Source organism: Porites lutea, chromosome 2 (genome assembly GCF_958299795.1).
Source record: "Porites lutea chromosome 2, jaPorLute2.1, whole genome shotgun sequence".
Lineage (NCBI taxonomy): Eukaryota > Metazoa > Cnidaria > Anthozoa > Scleractinia > Poritidae > Porites > Porites lutea.
Window position 1 is genome coordinate 21,030,797 of NC_133202.1, and position 23,295 is coordinate 21,054,091.

A 23,295-nucleotide genomic window follows, 5' to 3' on the forward strand; every position below is an offset into this window, starting at 1 on the left:
CCTTGAGTTGCATTTGGGTTGCCATACCTGTTGATTGAGTTATTTTACATTGGTATGCCTGTGGTGCGGAAGGACGGTCGGGCGGGCGGTCGGTCGGTCGGTGTACGGTCACGTGATTACCAAATTTTCTCGGATGGGTAAATCACTTCATTTCCTTAGCTATGGGGCTCCGCCCACGCTTCGCGCTGCGCCTGTAGGTCCGCTATTATGTATCATATATAAGGTAATTGCTTTCGAGGTACGAGAACACAACCCCTAATTTATGTTGGGTGTTCTGTGTATCATCGGGTGTCCTGTGCAATTAATAACGGAGATTTTTTTGAGAATGCATTTTCGTCGTCGACACACATTTGCCTCGATTTGAGGCGCTTGCTTACGATTTGCCTCTCTTTCACGCGCTAACTCACGCGGTGATTCTTGTGTCCGCAGCGTTCATCATTCAAAGCGGTTTGCTAAGGTCTGATATTCTTCGTAAAGCGTTCATCTTTTAAAAAGTTTGCTGAATCTTCGTAAAGCGTACATCGATCTGTGTTTGTTGAATCGTCCAAAGAGTTCATCTTTCAGAAGTTTGCTGTTAAAGTTTACTTTGGATTAAGCCTTCATATTTTTCAGCATGGTTCGTCACTGTCTTTGGAAAATGTTTGCGACTCCTGGTGCATCCATCAAACCGGGTTTAGTTCGGCCGCCGTTGTACCACTAGACTGCGAGCAGTCTTATTTTTCTTTGCAAAGTTACTGCACGCGAAACCTAAGCAAAATATGCCATAATCATATTTATCTATATCGCAACCACCCGTCCCCCCTCAACTGCTACCTGTAGGCCTAAAAAACATATCGAACACACTCTCCTAAGCTCCGATTACTCCTAGTATTTACAAAGATGTTAGATATTAGCCGGCAACTACTAAGAGGGTGTTTTTATTTGCTTTAACAATCTTTAAAGACTTCAAAAGTCACATTTGATTTGAATTACTGAAATACATTACCAGTTCATTCCTTCTGCTGTGGCGAGAGTGAAAACTTTCTTTTACCGCATGACCGACTGTTCTCTTTCTAATCGTTTACATTCGTTATGTGAACAAACAAAATGTTAAAAGGAATTAATAATGTGTTAGGGCCGTGAATAAGATTTATGTTGTATGGTATTGTTCTAATCAGCTGAACGTGACCCTGTTTGGATAGAAACCTTACTTTTTTTCAAATGTAAGTCCACAGGGCGCGAAACTAACAATAGCCCACTAGGAGCCAAATTATAAGGATTTCTGTGGGAAGTTATCGCTATATCGAAAAAAAAAGGTTAAAAAACACATAACAACCATTAAAGTGTATACAAGTCATAAACAAATGTCTCTGTGTTGTTTTCTTACTGTATAAACGTCATTGTAGCATTATTTTTTTTTTGTTTTAGTTTCTTAGTTTCTCACGTACACTTTAATGGTTCTTTAAGTGCTTTTTAACAGTTTTGTCGATCTTACGATAAACTCCCATACAAATCCTTACAACTTGGCTTCAAGTAGACTGTTTTGATTCTGGGCTTCCTGTGATAAATCATGCTGTTATACAGTACAATGGTACTGTGGTGTTTATCAAAACATTCAACGACACTTCCACTCAAAAACTTGATCACTAAGATTACAACTGTAAATTGGCCTATTTGAGAAATTGCCAACTTGAGTCTGACGTAAGCTTATTAAGAAATTGTTCAGAATGCGTAAGTTTTTGCTTGAACAAAAAGAACTAAAGTACCCAATTAGCCATCCCAGGCGGCGCTTCCATCACTGTGCAACAATTTTCAAGTGCTTCGACGGTTTCATTGATTTTAACTTTTCCTTCTGTTAAAAACACCTCGATTTTATGATTGTTCATAATATTTCTTAATTTTATTGCTAGTTTTTGGTTTTTAATAAATCGTAATTCTATTTAATTTTTCTTAGATATGTACATGACCACACTGCAGAGCGCGTATTGATGAGGCGGGCTCTCTGTTGTTTTTGTTAGAATCCAGAACTGTTTTTCTGTCTATCGCTCCTAAGGATTCTCCGTTGTTTTATAAAAGTTATGGAAAGGCAAATGGAATAAGAAATCAACATCTGAACACCTGAATTCTTCAAACATTGCTTTCTTTAAAGAACGCTGGTTAGCAGAGACATCTGTCCGATTCTAATTCTTGCCGTCACTCACTAAATTCTTTCTTTTTTTTTTTTTAAAATATGATCAATCTGAATGCATAGTGATAAAATTGCGCAATGACGATGATAACATATACACTGAAAGAGGTAAACTGGGTTTTTACGATGCAAGTTACATAATGCAATAATATCTCAATCAAAAACAGGAAAAGGCATTTTTTGCGATCCTTTTGGGCAAAACGAAGAACTGCCATGGAAAAGCTGATAATTGAAAAGGACAATTAGTTGGCTGAACAAACGAAAAAGGAAAGCAATAAATTAGATATTTTAATGAAAATTTCAACGATGTTTTTCGATAAATGACTTCACAACAAGCACTCTTCAACGAAAAAAAAAGTAATTCCTACCATTTTATGGAAAATGCAAAAATGCTTAAAATATGAAATAATACTAAACAGCAATATGCGGCAGTATCGATGTATTTCGGAAGATATCTATACTAGAAAGTTAGTACTAGTGTAATGAATAGATGTGTGTCATATCTTAAGCAAATGTTTGTCTTCAGCTGGTTCCAATATACCTGTTCAAAGGAAAAATAAGTTTTTGTAATTATATTACGCGGTGGGTATAACTCGATGTTCAAACCAACAAATCTATATCCCAGAGGTGCCCATTGAATTTTGCCGTTTCAAACTGCTAATATGCACTCACAGAAAGAGATAAGAGCCTTTTTTAAGAGTCGGTTTTAAATCAAATTTTCTTTCATTTAGCTCGCAAATGAAATGTCTAATTATAATTGGAACATGATTGATGTACTTGTAAAGAAATATATATCATTTATGACAAAGTCGTTTTTTTTATTTGGCCCTCTCTTAACAGCGGATGACATTTAGCTACCACGATTGTGAAATCATGTCGTCTTCATCACTTGAAGAAGAATCGTCTCTTCATGAGGAATTAGCATCTCGTTCTCAGTCACGTACCGCTGGGGAGGCATTCCTCTATGCCTTCATTGTATCTGTCGGTACTGTCGGTAATTTTGCAGTTCTGTTGGTCCTTTATAAAAACCACCGCCTTCGCAACATCACAGCTTACTTTGTTATCTCCCTGGCACTATCAGACATTGTAATGTTGGATTTATGTGCACCTTACTCCATTACAGTTCTCATCACTGGAAGGTGGATATTCGGACACCATATCTGTCAGTATCAAGGTTTTGTTGTGATGTGGGTCGCCTGTGCCTCGCTGGGCACTCTTGCTTTGGTAGCTGTGAACAGGTAACGCATTTTAAATATTAAAATATGAAATGCTTTGGAAAGCTACTATTTCTTTAAAAATGGTGGCGAAATTACTACAAAATAAAACTTATTAACCTAAAATCTTTCCTATCATTGAAACCAGCCTTAAGATTAAAATAAAATATTAGAGCTACATCGTTTTCGTTTTTCCATTTTCTTTTAGTTTAATGTTTTTCTCTCAGTCTCGAAATTGATAGAATTGAACAGCAAATATTGTTCAGACGTTTGTCCGTTTTAGTGACAATGCGAAGTCAAATTTAAGAGTAGTATTTACATTTCGTAAAAATTTCGTTACTTGCCACAGGGTTTTAATTCATTATTATTAGTTTATTTCCTTTCCGGTGCAACATGTTCCGTTTTATTTTTCTTAAGGGAAACAAATCTACTTTTGGCTATTATAATAGCACATAACTCACTGCAATCATTTCACTTGACAGCTAGCACTAAATGCAAACACAGCAACAGTGGGATCCATCAACGCAAAATGAAAAAAGTAATTATTTTGCTGAACCATACAGCTGTTTTGAGTAATCTAAACATTGATCATTTTCAAAACGTAAAGAAAATCAACGTAGAAAAGTTGTGCTTCTAATGAATTTGAATAAATGTTATACGAAGTCTAATTTAAGACAAAGATTATAGTTTAAGACGATCTAAAAAAAAATTAAAAGGGAGTTACTCTAAGTCCGGAGGGTAATTTTTTTTGGGGGGGGGATGTGCCTCCGGGACCCTGGAACCCTTAGCCTATACCAGAGCTAGTTCGGCTGAATTCTGCTACCCTACACTAGACTTAACTCCCCAAATCCCCGTCCCCCTATCCTAGGGTAGCTGTTTTTCCAGAAACTACCTGGGTTACTAGCAACGTCTAGCCAGAACGAAACCAATTTGATTTTTTTTATATTTTTGAGTGGCAGTTCCCGGTTTCCCTAGTCCAGATTAAAATCTTCAACCAATTGATCAGTTTCCTGGAAAATGATACGCTATTCTAGACCCAAACTCTCTGATTTATATACCCTATCCCAGAGTAAACTGCTTGAAATCCAGCTAAACCCATACCCTTCAGAGCGGCACATACCTATATAGCCGACATATGGCAGTACCCCCAGGGCTCTAAGTAGATATGATAAATGCTTTCAGTCTTGGATATAAGTAACATTCTAAATCATGGGTGGCTGTAAAACACCAGCATCACTGCCCTTAATCTCGTTCGCGATACTTTTTGTAAGTTATATTTATGACAAAATAAAACGAACCGTAAATTGATTGGAGTTAAGCTGAAACTTCTACAATGCTCTTTATGAGGGTAAAGAACTCTTCCTGATTAATTAGTGAATGTATTTAATTTCAGATATTTTCATATCGTAAAGACATCCAACTACAGAGCGCTGTTTTCTCCTACCAAGTCCAAACTAATCGTGTTTGGAGGATGGGTCGCTGCTTTAATTACTCCTGTTACTTACACAGCAGCTGGAAAAGACTACGTTTTTCAACCGGGAAAATTTTTTTGCTTCATGGAAGCCAAATTCTCTTATTTTGTTATTCCATTTTATGCTTTTATCGCCATTTCAATGTCCATAGTTATCGTTTGCTATCTGAGCGTATTCAAAGCGCTAAAAGTGCATGAAAAAACAGTGGCAAATAATCTTCGAACTGGAAACGTACGACAGAGCGCACTGTCGGTAGAGGACATTAAAGTCACAAAGATTTTGTTTGCGACTGTGGTAGGTTTTGTCATTTGTTGGACCCCGGTTTTGGTCATTGATATTGTGGATATATTTCTTGGAGCGGGCTGGGCGTTGTCCCGTCAGACATATTATATGTATACCATATTTGGTATTACTAGTTCTGCCATCAATCCTATCATTTATGGAGTAATGAATCCTTCATATCGGAAAGCCTACTTAAGGTTATTTGGTGTCAGTCGATTGGGCCGTGTAACGGATTTAACGTCTATAAAGGAACAAGAACGTAAAAACATGGGTCCACAAGTTACGGAATATCACAACACAAGAGATACGAACCTTCATGAAGGAAACATTATTAGCAATCTAGAATAGTAAAGTAAGTTAAATCCTGCCTACCTGCAGACTTCTGTTGGGATATCCGCCCGAGAGAGATTTTATTTTTTAAATAATTTCAGTGCCTTCTTCAATGCATATAACATTTTTCCAGTTACACGGACATACATGTTTGGGGATACAGTTGAACCTCCATAAAGCAGCCACCCTCTGTTAAACGGCCACCCTCTATTAAGCAACCAGTTTTTTAAGTCCCCCAATAATTGCAGAAACGAATGAGAAATTAAACCTTATTTCGCGGCCACCTTTTGGCCCTCCCAACGAGAGTTCTCCCATTTGTTCTCACCTCTATTTAGCAGCCATCAGGTGCTTGATACATTGATCTGCACTTAGTTTTGCTCATTTTAGCAAGAATATGATGAAGGGAAATACAGTCCAACGTAGAAGGTGACGACCGAAGGTGTGGACCCGTGATACTTCTCCCGTAGTGCGTTTGCTTCAAAATAAAGTGATGTTTCTGCCAAAGACAATACCAATTTATGACGAACCTCTATTGAGCGGCCAACCACTTCCCATTACCCCATAGGGTGGTCGCTTACTGGAGGTTCAACTGTCTCATATTTTCCCGTTTTAGAATTCCAGACGCTTCAGGCTAGGTCCTGTCTTAATGACTCCATTGATGAAGGGGCACGCCCAGAAAGTTTAGAAATTTGGGAAGTAAACAAGGCCTTACATCACGAAACTTGTCGAACATCCATACTACATGTTAGATGGCAACTCCACAAATCATAACCCCGTTAGAATGGACATACAAGTGAAGTTTTGGTATTTTGAGGGAGTACCCCTGGGGAGTATACACATCTGCTATAAAGTTGCAGTTTACAGTCGAACCTCTCTAATACGGACACCGGAGGGACAGAGCGAAGTGTCTGTATTAGAAAGGTGTCCGTATAAAAGAGGTCACAATGATGACAGCACTTTTACGACTCCACTTATAGTTTTAAGTGGCAGTAGCTAAACTAAAGCCCACACTCGTCTTTAAGTTTATTAATTCACAGTACAAGGACACTGTCTTTTAGTTGCATACAACATTGTACATGCCTGCTACGAACGTACAGTCGTGGACAAATCACTGTTTTAAAACGAAACGAGCTACAGCGCAATGTTGCATGTAAAATATTGTAACGTAAAGCACAATTCTGAAAGCGTCTTTCACTATTTTGCCATTGCAGTAAACAGTAACTAGAGTACAAAATGTAATAGAAAAGATCTTTATGCTATCTGTAGTTATTCAAGCCTTAAAAAAGTCGGTTATGTTCCTCTGTACGCCTTTTGCAAATCGTTGTTTGATATACAGCGACTGGGCTTTATATCACCTTGCATAGCTTATCAGCCAGACGGCATTCACCCTGTGCAGATTCGCCTGATCACCGAAGTGTCCGTAAAGAGGCTAAGGTTAAATGAATTTACTCTACGGGGCCGAGATTTCGTGTCCGTTGTTCGTATTAGAGAGAGTCTGTATTATAGAGGTTTTTTTAAAGAAAATATATGACAATTTTATCGGGACATTGGAACTATCCGTAATAGAGAGGTGTCCGCACCGAGGGGGGTTCGGCTGTACTTTTCTTCGGTTATTCCAGTTTTAAAACGTTTCGACTTTTTATATAAATTGAAGAGCGTTGTTACAAACACAACCAAGGAAATGAATTGAAATTAAAGAATAGGAAAACGATGTTCTGAACTAAGGCTGTGTGTATATGACATATCTAGATGTCGGAAAGAAATTTGTGTACCGCGTATTCCAGTGTAAATGGTTGTCGCTGTTTGATTTAATCGCAGCTTTTATTAGCATGTGTAATGAAATGGTGACAAATTAAATTAGTGAAATTCTCATTATTTCCCAAGCCTCGCGCATGAAATTATTCCCTAATTTCACGAGTATACTTTTTGATTAGCTATTAATGTCATGGGTGACAAATTATTCTCGGTGGGTTTTTTCCTTGTTTATTGTATCGAGTACTCTACGCACTGAAACGTTTAGAGCATACATTTTGGATTAAGTTCACAAATTTCTGAATTTTTGAAAAAATACTTGTTAGAATCCTACTTGACCATGCTCTTTCGAGTTTTTTAGGTTTTCTTAAGCGTCATTTAATACCCTGGCATCTTCATACAGAATTTTGCCATAGCAACGTGAAATTACAAATCAACGCTGAAATTTCGCCCCGAAATTAAGGTGTAATTTGTCACCCACAATATTTTAACAGAAATTGGCTGTAAACCGCCTTTCATAATCGTGCGCAGAACGCATGAATCAGTATGTTAGCCGACCACAGCGTTTAGAGGTAAGGCAGAATATTTCAGATCTAAAATGTTATTTCTGACGAATGAGCCCGCGAAGAAGACAGAAATAAATATTTTGACGGCACGAGATACAACAGGGCCTGGGTTCTTGGCCGGGTGCACCATGGGTAGCCATATCGGGAGTATATAAGGCTGCGTATATCACGTGTACGTCATCTAGGCTTACGAACCACCGTCTCTTTGGTTTTTCTTAACGTTCTTATCGGCTCTTCCTTGAGTTATATCCGTCAGCAAAGACGAAGTGTCCGATCTCATTTAGGAGAATAACAAACAGTTAATGGACTCGTTTAAAGATTTGTTAACAGACACCGTTGGTCAAATCAAGCGCGCTAACGAATATTTTGCCGAGCAGCAGATGAAAGAAATTAAGAAACTAAAGTATAACGAACCACGTAAGTTCAAGAAGAAGGCCAACGAAGACCAGTTTCAAAGGATCCACAGTGCAGAATTTTGCGGCCATGTAGCGTACTAGGCCGTTAAGAAGAAGAAGGCCACTCTTTCAACTCTCAGCAACAGATCCTCGCCAGTGGGAACGCCGGCGTCCACCTCAGGTTCACAGATGCATCCCCAGCCTCTTATGTCAAACGTTCCTGTTTTTCGCCTTCTCGTCGACCCAGCGTCGGTACCCGCTAGTTTTAGGCGCAGTTTAGAGCTCTGAGTGTACCGTTGATATTTCTATTCTACCTTCAGTTTGGGGAATATTTTTCATAGTGATCTATTTCTGGCATACTTTGCTAGTTTCTCTGTTCATTTTGAATGTTATTAGTCTAGTTACAAAATTCCCTTCTTCCAGCTTTTTATGTTTTTTTTACTATCCTACAATGCCTCTGTACGTGTTTACAGTTCTTTTTGTCCGTAGCTGTTAATGAGCTTCCCAGTCTCAACCTCCTTTCAGAAATTTTTTGCATTCCAATATCATTTACCCGCTTTCTGTTTGACCCGCCGCTCCGTCTAACAAAGGTTAATCCTGGATTTTAGGCACGTTTGCACCTTTTTCTACGAACAGAAATTCAAGTGCGAAGACTTGTCCATGGCCACTTAAATTTTTGAGATGGGGTTTTCTTCATTTATATTTTATCTCTAGTGCGGTTATCGTAATTTTCCCCGATCACCGTTATTTCCTTGCGTTCACCTGGGATCTCGGCACCTGGATTTTTAGGTATTTTCTACTTTGCGCGCTTCCCTTTGGGTTCTTGTCAGCCTCCCTCAAACCGCTTCAGAAATCAAGAAGAAGCCAAGGTATCCCTATTGCCATTTTTCTTTACTATGGTCTAGCTATAGGAGGAGGAGCCTATCGCGTTCAGGCCAAAATTTACAGTTTGCGGGCTGTCCATGCCGATTTGCCTTAGTCTCGCTTTGTTCGAATTCCTAATGGGGAAAAGTCGCTGTGGGAGCCCGTTCAAATTTTCTCGTGGCTTCGTGTTCATAACACTCTCTTTGGAAGTATTAGTGCCACGGATGAACGCATTGCTAAATTGTCTCACGACCTGGTGGCTTTGTCTGCATATTAGTCTTCCACCACAGTCCATGTTCTACGCGTCCCGTGTGTAGCTGGCCAAAGTATTTCCCTCTCGAGTTGCGTGGGATCCGTCGCGTGTATCATGGCCCGATTTCTTTTCTCAGTTGTTTACTCAGCTGTTTCCTGGGATAGGATTAAATTAACTGCAAAAACCGTGGACGAAGATCCTGCTAGTTGTAAACGTTGGATCTCTAGAAAAGAGATCAAATCAGCCAAAATATAAAGAACAAGAACGAGAAGTCCGAAGACTACAGCAAAGCTGATTTAAAACAACGTGTATTGTTTTTTTTATAACAATATTTCGGCTGGCCATACCAGCCTTCTTCAGGTTTACAGATGTTACTGAACTTATGTAGCAATCACAATATTATATAGATGGAGAATGTAGCAATAAAAGGGAGAGGCGGAAATGACGTACAACATAAAAACTGGAAAGGAAAAATACTAAGGATATGGATTACAATAATTCATCACGGCGGTTTAGGCCATGATATTCTGGGATAGCTAGGTTTTCCTGTCCGTTGATTCTTTGTATGAAATTGAATTTTGGTCGAACAATGTTAGCCTCTCAACGGCAAAATTTATTGAGGGGTTCCAGTTCGCTTCCAGTGAGAGTAAGCTCCGGCTTCTCCGATGCTTCCTATTCAGCCTGCGGCGCTTAAGAGGAGCCGGAACCTGAACTGATTTTTCATCAGGATTGGTCGGAAAGTGTTCGTAGATCGACTTGGAGAGAACTCAAAGCGGTTTGTCTTGCCTTACTAGCCTTCGGGAGCCCTTTACATAATCAGTCTTAGGTTTTTTGGTATTCTGACAACCATAACGTCTAATCCATTCTTCGCGACGGCAGCAGGAAACGCGACCTCCTGGATTTAGCCCCAGTTGTTTTTCAAATTTGCTCCCATCATTGTATTTCGTTCGAGGTCAAGTGGATCCCTAGGGACGTGAACGCCAGTGCGGACTGTATCTGCAAACTCGTTGACTTCGATGGTTACGGCCTCAACGATTCCGTTTTTTTTTTTCAAGGGCTAAATCACCTCTTAGGTCCTTACACTATTTACAGGTTCGCCTGTAGCTTCAACGGCGAGTTGCCTAGGCTTAACTCTCGATTTTTTCAGCCAGGCTGTTAGGCTGTTTATGCCTTCGCTCTAAATTGGAGTTAGGACGACAACTGGCTTGGCCCACAGGTTTGCCTCATTGTCAGAGTCATCAGACACATTGGGCTCTGCCGCGCTTACGGGAACCCTTGTTCCTCCCCTGTGGAAGTCAGCTATTTTCTGGAATGTTTCTACTAGAGATGGAGTGCATTGGAATAGTTTTGTTGTCGACTGGGTTTTATTGCCTAAGTTCCAGGGGTTATTTGTTCCAGGGAAGGCCCGTAATTCCCTTTTCAGATCCAGGCCTTTATTTTTTGGCGCCATAGCGCTTCGAGTTTATTTTCGGCGCCCCAGACCTCCCTCGTCCCTGGCGGGCTTCTGCTCTACGCCGCCTGACGGAAAGTGTTACCTGTGCCTCTACACGCGTGTTATGCGTACCTTTAGGTTTGGACCCATTGGGTTTTTGACCCCCCCCCCCCCCCCCTTCCGCCCACTCTCCTCTCACTTCCCTTTTCCGGTGTTTTAAGCTCGTTTTTTTTTTTTTTTTTTAATTCTTTTTTATTTCGTGCTCCTCACATTTTCTTCTTGTATTTTCGATTACTTTTCAGATATGTTCCGCTCTGGTTTCTAGCGCGGGCCCCAGAATTTCCCACCAGAGGGTTGAATACTGAGGCTGACAGACAGTCTACAATGCAATCGACGGTTCTCTCCTCAAAGGTCGTTAGTACGACAGTGGTGTACCTTCGTGCTTCTCGCAAGTAAAAATGTTTTGCTGCCAGTAAGCTTCATTCCTGGGCCTGTCCTGCCAGTCCCTGCCATGTTTGCAACACCTCATTGAAGAGTCGCACTCCCCGTGCGTCTTAGGCTCGGCTGTTTACGGTAGTAAATGGGCTCATACCATGGCGGGTATCCCCTCTCCCACGGATAAACCGATTATTGAAGGGGTTAGATGTGCTTCCAAAAGGATTTTTGGTTTGATGAGGTCTCCATAATTAGGGGGAATTATATTTTCATGAGGGTTTCATGATCATTAAGGTTCTCAAAAGCAAGAACGACCAACTTTTTTTAATCGGAGTGATTTTTTCGGAAATGTTGGGCCCTGCTTGTACCTTGCCCATTTTTCCATCCTTCTAGCTCCAGGGATCTCATTTTTAGGCCCATGTCTCGCGGGAACAGCTCCTTTAAGTTAGTTTCCCAAGACGAGCCTATCAGCTATACCACAATTAGAGAGGCTTTTCGCAAGGACCTGAGAAGTTTCGGGGGTTGACCCTTCCACTTTTGGTTTTTTATTCCTTGCGTTCGAGAGGGGCCACTTCCGCTGCTTATAGTGGGGTTAGTGACAGTGTGTTTCAGTGGCTCGGCCGCTGGAAGTCCGTTCTAGCCAAGGACGTCTACCGATGATGACCTAGAAAAAAGGCTTTCAGTTTCTTGGGCTCTAGGAGCTTTCATTTGTCATTTCGCCCAATACTTTGTCACTCTACGTACTTTGTAGGGTTGGTTCTCGCCAAGCCGTCCCAAAATAAACTTATTTGCCATTACGTTTTGTCTGTTGATGTTGTGTAGTGGAGTCAAAATATGTTATTTCTGACGAATGAGCCCGTGAAGAAGACAGAAATAAATATTTTGACGGCACGAGATACAACAGGGCCTGGGTTCTAGGCCGGGTGCACCATGGGTAGCCATATCGGGGGTATATAAGGCTGCGTATATCACGTGTACGTCATCTAGGCTTACGAACCACCCTCTCTTTGGTTTTTCTTTATTTTTGTTTTATTTATTTTTAGGAGCAACATATTCTCGATGACATTGTAAAGTCCCGTAGGAAGGGCTTTGAGCTTGAGCCTTGGTTCCTACCCAGATTTCCTGCCCGCATTTTTTCCCTTCGGGGTTTTTTTGGGCAGGTTTTTTCTGGCCTCCGTCTGACCGCATTTACTTCAGTTTGTAAGCGGTAGCTCAGCTCTGCTAGTTTTCAGTTTTTTCCCGTTTCTTATTTTATGCACTTGTACAGTTATCTCAGTTTTTGCACCTGCTCCTTTACTTGATATATTTAGTGTCTATGTACAGTCAACTCTCGCCTTGCGGACACCCCGCTATAACGGACATCCCGATAATACGGACAGCGGATAAATTCCGGGCAAAAATAAATTACAGACATTTGACTGAAATAAACTCCCGCTATTACGGACTCTCGCTAATGACGACACTAACTTAAGGTCCCTACAGTGTCCGCTATAAAGGGAGTTGACTGTATAGAAACTAGGTCAGCTGTCCAGGAACCGCTCTTTAGGAGGCGACATAAGTCTCGTTTGATGCAGTTAGGTTGCAGGCAATGTTACAGACTTCTAGCCAGGGTCGTTATCCATTTGTTTACTTTCAATGTCCTGCCCTAGCCTTTTATGGCAGCCTTACTGGTTATTGGGCTACGTGCCTTGTTGGGTACATTAGTGGAGATAATTCCCAGTTTTTCTGGCACTCAGCCTCTGTGCTCCTGAAGTGTTCCCGGTCCCAGTTATCCGTTGATCAGAGTTTTATTAAATTTCCCCAGCCTAACTGGCAGTCTAACTGGCACTAAGCCTACGTGCTTCTTTGGGGGACTCAGGTCGAGATCGACCAGTTGTAGCAAATCTCTCTTTTGCTTAGCCTCTGTGCTCCTGCCGTGTTCCCTGTGCCAGTTATGCGTTGTCAGAGTTTTATTTATTAGTTTCCCCAGCCTAACTGGCACTAAGCCTGCGTGCTTATTTGGGGGATTTAGGTCGAGATCGACCAGTTATAGCAGTTTTTCTTTTTGCTTAGCCTCTGTGCTCCTACAGTGTTCCCTGTGCCAGCTATATGTTGACAGAGTTTTATTAATTAGTTTCCCCAGAATAACTGGCAGCCTAACTGGCACTAAGCCTGCGTGCTTAACTGGGTGATTCAGGTCAAGAGCGACCATTTGTAGCACGAGTTTTTTCTTTTTGTGAAAGCTAGTTTACGAGTGTTGTACATTAGGTATTCACCAGTAATCACCTATTATTGTATTTACATAAGTACTTTGTAGGGTTGGTTCTCGCCAAGCCGTCCCAAAATAAACTTATTTGCCATTACGTTTTGTCTGTTGATGTTGTGTAGTGGAGTCAAAATACACTTTTTCAATACTGTCTGACAGTGTCTCGCACTTTTGAAGCATTATCTGCCAGCAATCCGTACTTTCTCAATATCATTTGCCAGTAATCCTTACTTTTTCAGTGATTATGACTATCTGTGATGCCGTTGAACCTTGATACGGAATTTGTTAAAACTAAATTTGCTTTTTCTTGTTCTTTAATGTACTTGCCCCTATATTACCAAATGAAATTCTACTAACTCCAGCAGATGACATGTCACAGTTTTCGCCGCCAGTCACTCGCCTTCAATTAAACAATTGAAGAAACATGACGTGCCACATTTTCAGTTGCTCTATTTATGGAAAACCCAAGCTCGTTCCTGGGTTATCTCTTTCTTTCTTCCTTTGTGCCACGAAAGGAGGGTAGAGGAGCCTGGGTACGAGGTTGTAAAAAACACACTGGCGATTTCATTGATGCAACATTAGCATTATAGTTCCACATTAATATCAGTACCACTGTAACTGAAATTATTAACCTGTTAACTATTTATATATAAATGAAAGGACTGAGGGAGTATAACGCTAAAAAAACAGCTCTTTAAAAAATTAAAAGCAACCTGATGTTAAAATGTGTTCTTACGGGTTTTTTAAATGTTTCACCTTTCGCACGAAGGCATTTGTTGATCAAAGTATACACGGTATTGACAAAATAACTAATATTTTCATTTCACGTCATAAAAAATGTATAAAACAAACTTAGACTGAGGCAAAATACGCCATTTCCCTATCAGTAAGCAAAAAGTGAAATTTGTCAAGAAAAGGTGTTGTAGGTGCTTCCTATTTGACTATTTTTCAACATCTGGTCTGAAGAATATGTTCAATATAAACAGGCATGCAGAGGTCAGTTATATACAATTTATTCGACAAAGGATGTCACAGGAAAGCTATCGTAAAAGCGTACGCAGCAAAGACGAAACATGGTCTGGAAATCATCAATGAATATGAACAAATTCTAAATGTCTCTCCTCCACATTGTTAATGGTTCCTTTTACCATTTATTTCAATCAGCTGTGTCCCAATGTAAGCGACCAAAGTACGCATAACACCAACTCATCATGTGAAGTCTGATTAGTGTTGCGTCTTACTTGACTCAAACATGGCTGAAAAAAATGCAATCTTCGATTCAAACACCATTCATGATATAAGGATACTACAGGGGTAAATACTACAACTATCCCCCGAATGCGAGGTGAATAGTGGTGGAAATATACCGAGGGCGCGGAAACGTCGAGGTATATATCTAGCACTATGAACCGACCCATAGGGGGTAATTATTTTTAGTATTTACCAAATCAGTTGGATAAAAATCAGGGATCAAAGAGGAACTTTTTGTAAATAAAAGACATCACTTAGTGAGGTTTACGTTTCAATTGACAGTGTTTCGGGATCATTTTTTATGATTTTGTTGCAAATTCAGTAAGACAATTTTTTTCTACCGACCAGTTAACATCGACAAGCCAAATTCTGTCTCTTTATGGTATTTGTTGGCGCAGCTGCTTCAGTTACCGCTAAAATTTGATCTTTCGAAACTGTCGCGAAACGAGAAGCCATTTCGAATCCTGTCCCAAAACAGTGAATATCCAAGGATATTCCGAGTTACGACCGCCAATCAGAACGCGCGAAAATTGCTATCCACTGATTTGGTGAATACTAAAATATTTTACAGTAACTGACTTATTTTCGTGCGTTGATTGGCTAATGTTTATGATCAATAAGAGGACAGTCACTTAAATTTTTAATTTATGCAAGACGCGATCATTTGCCGAACGAATGCAAAAATTCGATGTTTTTGTTTAGGTTAGTTTGGTAGAAGATTCACTTTCTGTCTAATAAGAAAAATAGCCAGATTGCTCTTATGCAAGACTTGCATCCTGATTGGATTCTCTGCAAATAGCTCAAGCAGAGGAAACTGAACAAAAACGCGTAGTTTCCAAAGGCGGAGACGACTTGCTAGAAATTGTATTGCGTCAAAAATGCGGCAATTCAGATAAACGTTTAATATTCCTACATAGTTTTAAAGTTAAAAATAGTAACAAAACGAATTCTGATTACAGCAGTTTTCTTTTGTCAAGTACTGAGTGTTTTTCTGATTCTTTTTACCGAAAGGAAAACAAACTTTTTGTACAAACTTTGTGAAACTTTGCAAGTACCTGGTAAGTTGAATTTTTTGAAGACTACATGCGTATAAAAACTCACCTTTCGGTTTGATTTAGCCTGAGAAAACAGCTGACATTTGGCAACGCTACCATTGGTTTCCCCCCCAAAATGAAGTCTGAGAAACGAGTGCATAAATTCCATACTGATGATCCGTCCTACCCAGATCTGGATTGTGCTTGTGATTGGTTGAATCAAATTTCCCATGCGGCACTACCAATCAGAAACACTACCCAGATCAAAGTAATGACGCGTCATCAGTATGAAATTTCTGCGCTCGTTTCTCAGATGTCATTGGGCGGGGAAACCAGTGGTAGCGTCGCCAAATGCCGGCTGTTTACTCAGGTTAGTTTTGATTTTACACAGTTCATATAGCTGAATAGTGCTCAGGACGAAAACAAGACTTAAACCGTTTTGTGAAGTACAACAGCAACACGATTTCTGTTCGTGCTATTCGGTTAGCAACTTTTCAAAACCGCCTGGCTAGTTGCTATACAGACTGCTCAACCGTACATAGCTTTCACTTGTTCGGTTATTTCAACGGCTCTAAAATCTTTCCTTGGAATAATTTTTAACCTTGGGCTAAGTTACGACTTTATAATACCCCAAAATGCCTCCAGTTTTCGAGACAATAAGCATCGCTGATCTTGTTCTGAAGTTTGGAAAACAATAAATTCCTAATTTATGCAGGGCAGTACGTGGCGTGACTCAACCTGTCAAATTTTTAGCTAATGAAAATCCGTTACTTCAAGTCACAAGGCCAATCACCAAGTGAAAGCTACTGCGATATGTGTGGGTATCCGAGCGGCGAAGCCGCGATCAGCAATTTGTGCGGGGGCCAGTACCAGCGAAAAGAGAGACTCTCCTTACGCTCGTACAGTCGTCTGCACAACTCGCTGCTTGCGGCTTCGCAGCTCATATACATTATTTTTAATATCGCACTCGACACAGATTTTCGAGCAAAAAAGAATCTGCTCGCAGTCTCATGATAAAAACTTAATATCCTTTAAGTTTCAATGCGATTCCTCCGAGACGTCGTTTATCTGAAAGTTTGTGTTTGACCTTGACAGTTTTACCCGAAAAAAAGTGGCACAAATTGCTTTCCCTTCCAAATTGGTTTTTTGTTTTCCCCTTAACTTTTTTCCACCCTAAGCAATTCTTTATCCTTCATAGTTCTTAAAACCACTCTTACTAGTTTTTAATATTTTTTGACGTTTCCTTCTATTTTTGGATAACTTTGTGCGTTTCAAAATAGTGACTTAAAATATCGTGACAGAGCAGTCTCCTTTAAACGCTTTTTTTTAACCTCAGCTTACAATAAGGACCTCACCTTTTTTGGCTAAGATTAAATCTCACGTCATCACCAATCAGCACGAATGGCGCCCAGTACCTCATGGCTTTGAAGTCGTCAGACTCGCGCATCCATTTCATGGCCTCATGAAGTGACTTGCTTGCACTTTTTCCATTCGCTAAATTGTCGTTAAAATGTCTCATAAACTCTAGAGTGGCCTCGTCATCAATCGCCCACAGTGACGCAATGACAGAACGGGCGCCGGCTCCCAAAAAGGCGCGTGCCATACCAACCACGCCTTCGGCTTTGATCTTCCCGCGTCCACTGTGACAGCAGCTTAAGACAACGAGCTTGGCGTTTAGTTTTGAATTCAGCGCATCTTCCATCGTTAAAACAAAATCTTCCTCTTTGGGTTGTTCGGAACAGGCTAGATTTGGAGACAAAATAATTTCACCGGTTTCTGCACAACCATGAGCTGCAATGTGAACTAAAGAAACTGAGTTAAGCTTGCATAACACTTGGTCTTTTGTGGCCTTCTTCCCGTGAAGAGGCTCGACGTTTAGTATCTTTCCAATCATTTTTACCTCTTTTTCAGCACAAGGGAGCTGCTGAATTTTTTTCCTTTGAAGCGTACATTTTCAGTCCACGGATCACCAACGAGCAGTGCACCAGATGTACTATGGCGCCCATTTGGGCACTCTGTCAGCAGGCTTAAGCTTGTTAGTGATGGCGCCAATCGAATTCTCAGCGTCTCAGACAAATACCTGGAATTTTGATCCACAAGGGCTGCATAAGGGATAAAGAATGATGAACCTTCAGGGACAATGATGAGTTCGTCCCCTTTTATCAGGTGTGAAATGGGAGCAATCACTGCGTCAAACAACTCTTTTAAAGCATCACCTTCTGATGGTAAAGATAATTTATCATCTGTATCCCCATGGGATAACTTTTCAATTGCTTCATCTTTAGCCGGGTTATCCAGGGTGCGATCCTCACATTTTACACCTATTTCAACACCAATCTGTTTGTACGCTTTGTCATTCAAGTATTTCAAGGTACAATTGATTTTCCTTCTCATAAACTGCCCCTCTTGTTCATCAAGAATTACCCACAAATTCACTGTTTCGGCGACTTCCGCGAGGAATGTCGTAGGTGATGAAATATGGCTAAAAATGTTAGTTATCCTTTCCATCTGCTCTTTTGATGTTGGTGGAGTTGATTTTATGCCGTATTGTAGTTCCATGAGATCCGTGAGAGCTTGGGCTCGTCCCTGCTCGCCGGTTAAAAGCGCCTCGATGGTCTTGCCTTGTAGTAATTGACAAGCCATAAAAAACTGTAGGAATCACGTTCGTCCCGAAAGCTGATTTTCCATTCGTCTTTCTCTTGAAGAAGAAACCGCATGTCCTCAAACAGTTTTATACTCAATTCGAAAAATTTTTCAGCCTTTGGGAAATCTTTGAGACAATAAAAAGCAACACCAAGTTTGGCGTATGCCTGTTCTTCCATATATTTATGTTCAATCTCTTTTGCAATAATAAGAGCCTTTTGATAAAATTCGATTCCTTTTTCGAAATCAGAAAGAGACTCATATGCATAGCCAAGGTTCATATATATTGTCCCTTCTGACTCTTTGCTCCCAATCTTTCTTGCAAAACTAAGAGCTTGCTGGAGAAATTCGATTCCTTGATCGAAATCACCGAGTGAGCAATATGCAGTTCCAAGGTTGTGATATGCCGTTCCTTCTGAATGTTTGTTTCCAGTCTCTTCTGCGGTATTTAGAGCCTGTTGATAAAATTTAATTGCTTTTTCCATATCACCGAGAGACTGATAAGCAGTGCCAAGGTTACTATATGCTTTTCCTTTTGAATCTTTGTCTCCAATCTTCTTTGCGATACGAAGGGCTTGTTGAAGGAATCCGATTGCTTTTTCGAGGTCACCGAGGGAGAAGTATGCATTGCCAAGGTTGTTATATGCCGTTCCTTCTGAATGTTTGTTTCCAGTTTCTTTTGCGATATTAAGATCCTGTTGATGAAATGCGATTTCTGTTTTAAAATCACCGAGGGAGTTATACGCATTGCCGAGGTTGCCATATTTCTTTCCTTCTGAATCTTTGTTTCCAGTCTCTTTTGCAATACTAAGGCCCCGCTGATGATATTCGATTGCTTTATTGAATTCACCGAGCGAGTAATATACATTACCGAGGCTGCCATACGCAGTATCTTCTGAATTTTTGTTCCCAGTCTCTTTTGCGATACTAAGAGCCCGCTTATGAAACTCGATTCCTTTTTCGACATCACCGAAGTCGAAATATACATGACCAAGTTTCGAGTATGCGCTTCCTTCTAAATCTTTGTTTCCAATCTCTTTTGCTACACCAACAGCTTGCTGAGAGAATTCGATCGCTTTTCTCAAATCACCGAGGTAGTGATAGGCATTGCCAAGGAGGTAACATGCGTCTCCTTCTGAATTTTTGTTTCCAATCTCTTTTGCGATACTAAGAGCTTGCAAAAGGACTTTGATTTCTTTTTTCAACTCACCTAGAGAGTGATAAGCATTGCCAAGGAGGTTATATGTGTTAACTTCTAATTCTTTTTTTCCAATCTCTTTTGCGATACTAAGGCCTTCCTGAAGATATTCAACTGCTTTTCTGAAATCAGCGAGGGAGTGGTATGCATTGCCAAGGAGATTATACGCGTTTGCTTCTGAAGCTTTGTCTCCAATCTCTTTTGCAACACTAAGACCTTGCTGAAGAAATTCGATAGCTTTCTTAAAATCACCCAGAGAATGATAGGCATTGCCAAGGATGTTGTACGCGTTTCCTTCTGAATATCTGTTTCCAGTCTCTTTTGCGACATTAAGTCCTTGCTGAAGAAATTCAGTTGCTTTGCGGAAATCACCGAGGGAGTTGTATGCATTGCCAAGGATGATATATGCGTTTCCTTCTGAATCTTTGTTTCCAATCTCCATTGCGATACTGAGAGCTTGCTGAGAGAATTCTACGGCTTTTTTGAAATCACTGTGAGAGTAATAGACACTTCCAAGGATGTTATATGCGGTTCCTTCTGATTCTTTGTTTCCTATCTCTTTTGCGATACTAAGCGCTTGCTGAGAGAATTCCATTGCTCTTTGAAAATCACTGAGAGCGTGATATGCGTTGCCAAGGGTGATACATGCATTTCCTTCTAAATGTTCGTTTCCAATCTCTATTGCGATACTAAGAGCTTGCTGAAGGAATTCGATTGCTGTATTGAAGTCACCGAGAGAGTCATGATACGCCATGCCAAGAGTGTTATATGCAACCATTTGCAAATCTTTGTTTCCAGTTTCTTTCCCAGTACTAAGAGCTTCGAAACAAAATTCGATCGCTTTTGTTACCTCACCGAGAGAGAGATAAGAAGAAGCAAGCAGTATGTATGCTCTGCCTTCTCTATTCCTGTCCCCTGCTTCTTTAGCTTCATTCAGTACTGACTTGAAGTAATCTAGGCCTGTTTTGAAATCACCACGCATAAAACCTCCAAGATCCAGACGAAACCAAACTTTTGTGTTAGTTCTGTCGTGTCGCCGATGTCCACCTTCTCTTTCACAGCATGTCTACAAATGGAATGTAATTAATCAAATATTGTTGTTATACTTTCTAGCGGGGGTTAAATACTATCCCTATCAAAAAGCTGCAAATAAGTATTTTAAAAGTAAATAAGCTTTTCATGTCTTTCTTCCGCTTTCCTAAAACGGCGCGGAGTCAGAAAGGTTCTTTATTTCAAATTGTAACGTCTTAGCGTAACCTTATCATGCGGTATGTAAGACCCTAAAGGAGAAATACTGGTGACAAAAAATATATATTCCCGACTTTAAAATCAGCCTTGCTTCGTTTGTTCAACATTTCTACTCATAGCTGATTAGATCCTTTATTAGGATCCTGTCCTCTTTTTTTGTATGTTGGTCCTTGCTTCCAAAATTGAATATAATAAGTAGCTATAAAACTAATAAAAGGGTCATAAAAAGTATAGGCGGATAGTATTTTTTGAAAATGCTGTTTCCACTGATGGCTTTGGTTTTTAAGAAGACAGGTTAACATTGAAGTATAAAGAAGAAAAATTAAACACTTTTGTGCACAGTTTATAGAGCAAAATGATGATTATTAATATAGCCAACATCGACCAATGGTCACCCAACAAGGGCTATTCAACCTATTATACCTTATACTTAAGTTTCACCGGTGGTTAAACTTCCGACTTGAGAAAGATATTTTCGGAAAACAAATCACCTTATCAAAGGAAAGGGCTAAATATAAAATACACACGGACCAATTTAAGTTTCTGGGAAAATGCCCACCTACCCCTCCCCTAAGCCAACATTATCTCATACTTCTCACTTAGGGTAAAATGTTGGCTAAGGGGAGGGGTAAGTGGGCAGTTTCCCGGAAACCTAACTTGATACCAAATACACAAACAAACGACAAACCTTGTTATTTTCCTCCTCGACTTCTGAACCACTATTTGCTTTGTCTAAAGCCACTTCCCTCAGTTCAAAAAGCGTCTTATTTTCCTTGTCAATCTTTTTAACCATTAAAGGTGTAAATAATGTTAAAAACATCTGTAAAGTTGCTACCCCTTCTTACAGTCTAGATGGGATGTCCTTCCAGCATGGCGTTGTACCAAAGAGAGGATAAAAGTCATAAAGGTTTAGACTGCGAATTCCCCATAAAGGCTTTACTCCCTAGCTAACTACAACAACAGCAGTAGAAAGAAAAACAGAGAAAAATACAAATTCAAATGACTTTTCAGTTTAAATACAGTTATCTTAAAATCTTCTAACAGTATCCATGTTCTAAAGTTTATGTTTTTAGTTTTTCGGTTCTTAACATTTCTCCGGGAACAAATCTATTGGTGGTTTTTGAAATACTTTTTCGCATCAATCTCAAAACGGTAAAACAAATAGGTGTATCCACTCAAAAGAAATACCGATTTTGGGTCCTACCTTTGTTACAGTTTGCCTCGCTTGGATAGTATCCGACATTCATGAATTTGGGGAGGATGAGAAGCTGAGACTACACTGTTTGTTTTATGCTTTACACAGGTACTGAAGACATGTTTAGAAGTGGACTGTAATGATACACTGATTTTTGGTTGATATCTTTAAAAAACAAGAAGGTGCTGCATATAGCAAGCTTGCTGAAATTAAAAGGAAGTACGATTTGACCATGCAGGTACGTAAACATCAAAAGGATACTGCTAATCCCGCATCACATCATACGAGTGCTTGCTTGAACTGTTGCAACTTCACAGAAGCATTCGCTCCTGAAATCGTGTAAATACAATAGCATAATTAAATTTAAATCAGCCAAACTGGGTTAAGAAAAGAAATACACAGTTTACTCAAGATGAACTTTCACCGCGTACGGACACTTACTGGCGACGACCCAAGGTAAGACTGAAACCAAGATAAAGCACTGCCTTTAATACTAAAGCAAAACGCAAGACGATGTAACAAAATTTCAAGGTCGACTTGGTGAAAGGCATCAGAACGACCGAGGAGTAATAATGCAACGGATTTGTTGTTATCAATCGCTCTCAAAATATCATCATGAGCTGTGAATACTGTTGTAAGCCGATTGAAAGATTTCACCAGGGTCATTAGTTTCAATACATTTAACGAGTTGTAAACAGACTGCTCTCTCAGTCACCATACAGATATAGAAAAGATTGGACAATGGTCTTCTCAGGAGTCCAGATTTCCTTTAGTTAGCAATGGTCGAATTTGCGGAGCAGTTTTGAGACCCTGAGGTATGGACCCGGTCGCCAGAGAACGATTTACAATTTCAGTGAGAAGGACAGACAAGGTTTCCAAACAGGAGCAACAACCTTTTACTTTACTTAGAGCTGATAAGTTCTGATAATTTCTTGGGCGATAGGTAAACTCGTAAGGGTTATTGCTACAACAAATCTGCTCTAAACTGAGAGGAGATGTCTCAGCCTTCACAGGAGGGAGCTGTCATATGTCTGGGCGGGTTAAAGACAGATTCAGAGCTGCCCTGCCCCTGCTTTCTCCCTCAAATAACTTTGCAAATAAAGAAAGGCAGAGAAGTCAATGGATAATTGTTACATTTTACTCTATTTAAAGTTTGAAAAGACGAAATTTGTTCATACCGAGGCTGAAGCTGTTAATTGCGTTCGACGAAGGAAGAACGCTTCCTAATCTACTGGGTTGCCTGTTATCGCGTAGGTTCCCTGTGCACGTAAGCGAAAGCTGACCCGTGTTTTTTCGTTCCATGGTTCACCTTTTCGGCG

The 23,295-nt window shown here is 40.2% G+C and overlaps 1 protein-coding gene and 1 pseudogene across 1 annotated transcript; one reads left to right on the forward strand and one right to left on the reverse strand.

Moving 5' to 3' along the window:
* The first annotated feature begins 2,999 nt into the window (after nt 1-2,999).
* Nucleotides 3,000-5,559, forward strand: LOC140926729 (melatonin receptor type 1A-like). Its single transcript, XM_073376431.1, has 2 exons — nt 3,000-3,405; nt 4,775-5,559. Exons 1-2 carry the CDS (start codon nt 3,011-3,013, stop codon nt 5,481-5,483), a joined length of 1,104 nt encoding a protein of 367 aa, XP_073232532.1. The 5' UTR covers nt 3,000-3,010; the 3' UTR covers nt 5,484-5,559.
* Nucleotides 5,560-17,043: 11,484 nt separating this feature from the next.
* LOC140925798 (uncharacterized) lies at nt 17,044-21,864 on the reverse strand (annotated as a pseudogene).
* Nucleotides 21,865-23,295: the final 1,431 nt, after the last annotated feature.

What these genes read in the sequence shown, in the direction of transcription:
- LOC140926729 (XM_073376431.1), top strand. Translation starts at nt 3,011, where the DNA reads ATGACATTTAGCTACCACGATTGTGAAATCATGTCGTCTTCATCACTT. An exon ending in GCTTTGGTAGCTGTGAACAG is followed by an intron (nt 3,406 to 4,774) that starts GTAACGCATTTT and finishes ATTTAATTTCAG; the next exon opens with ATATTTTCATATCGTAAAGA.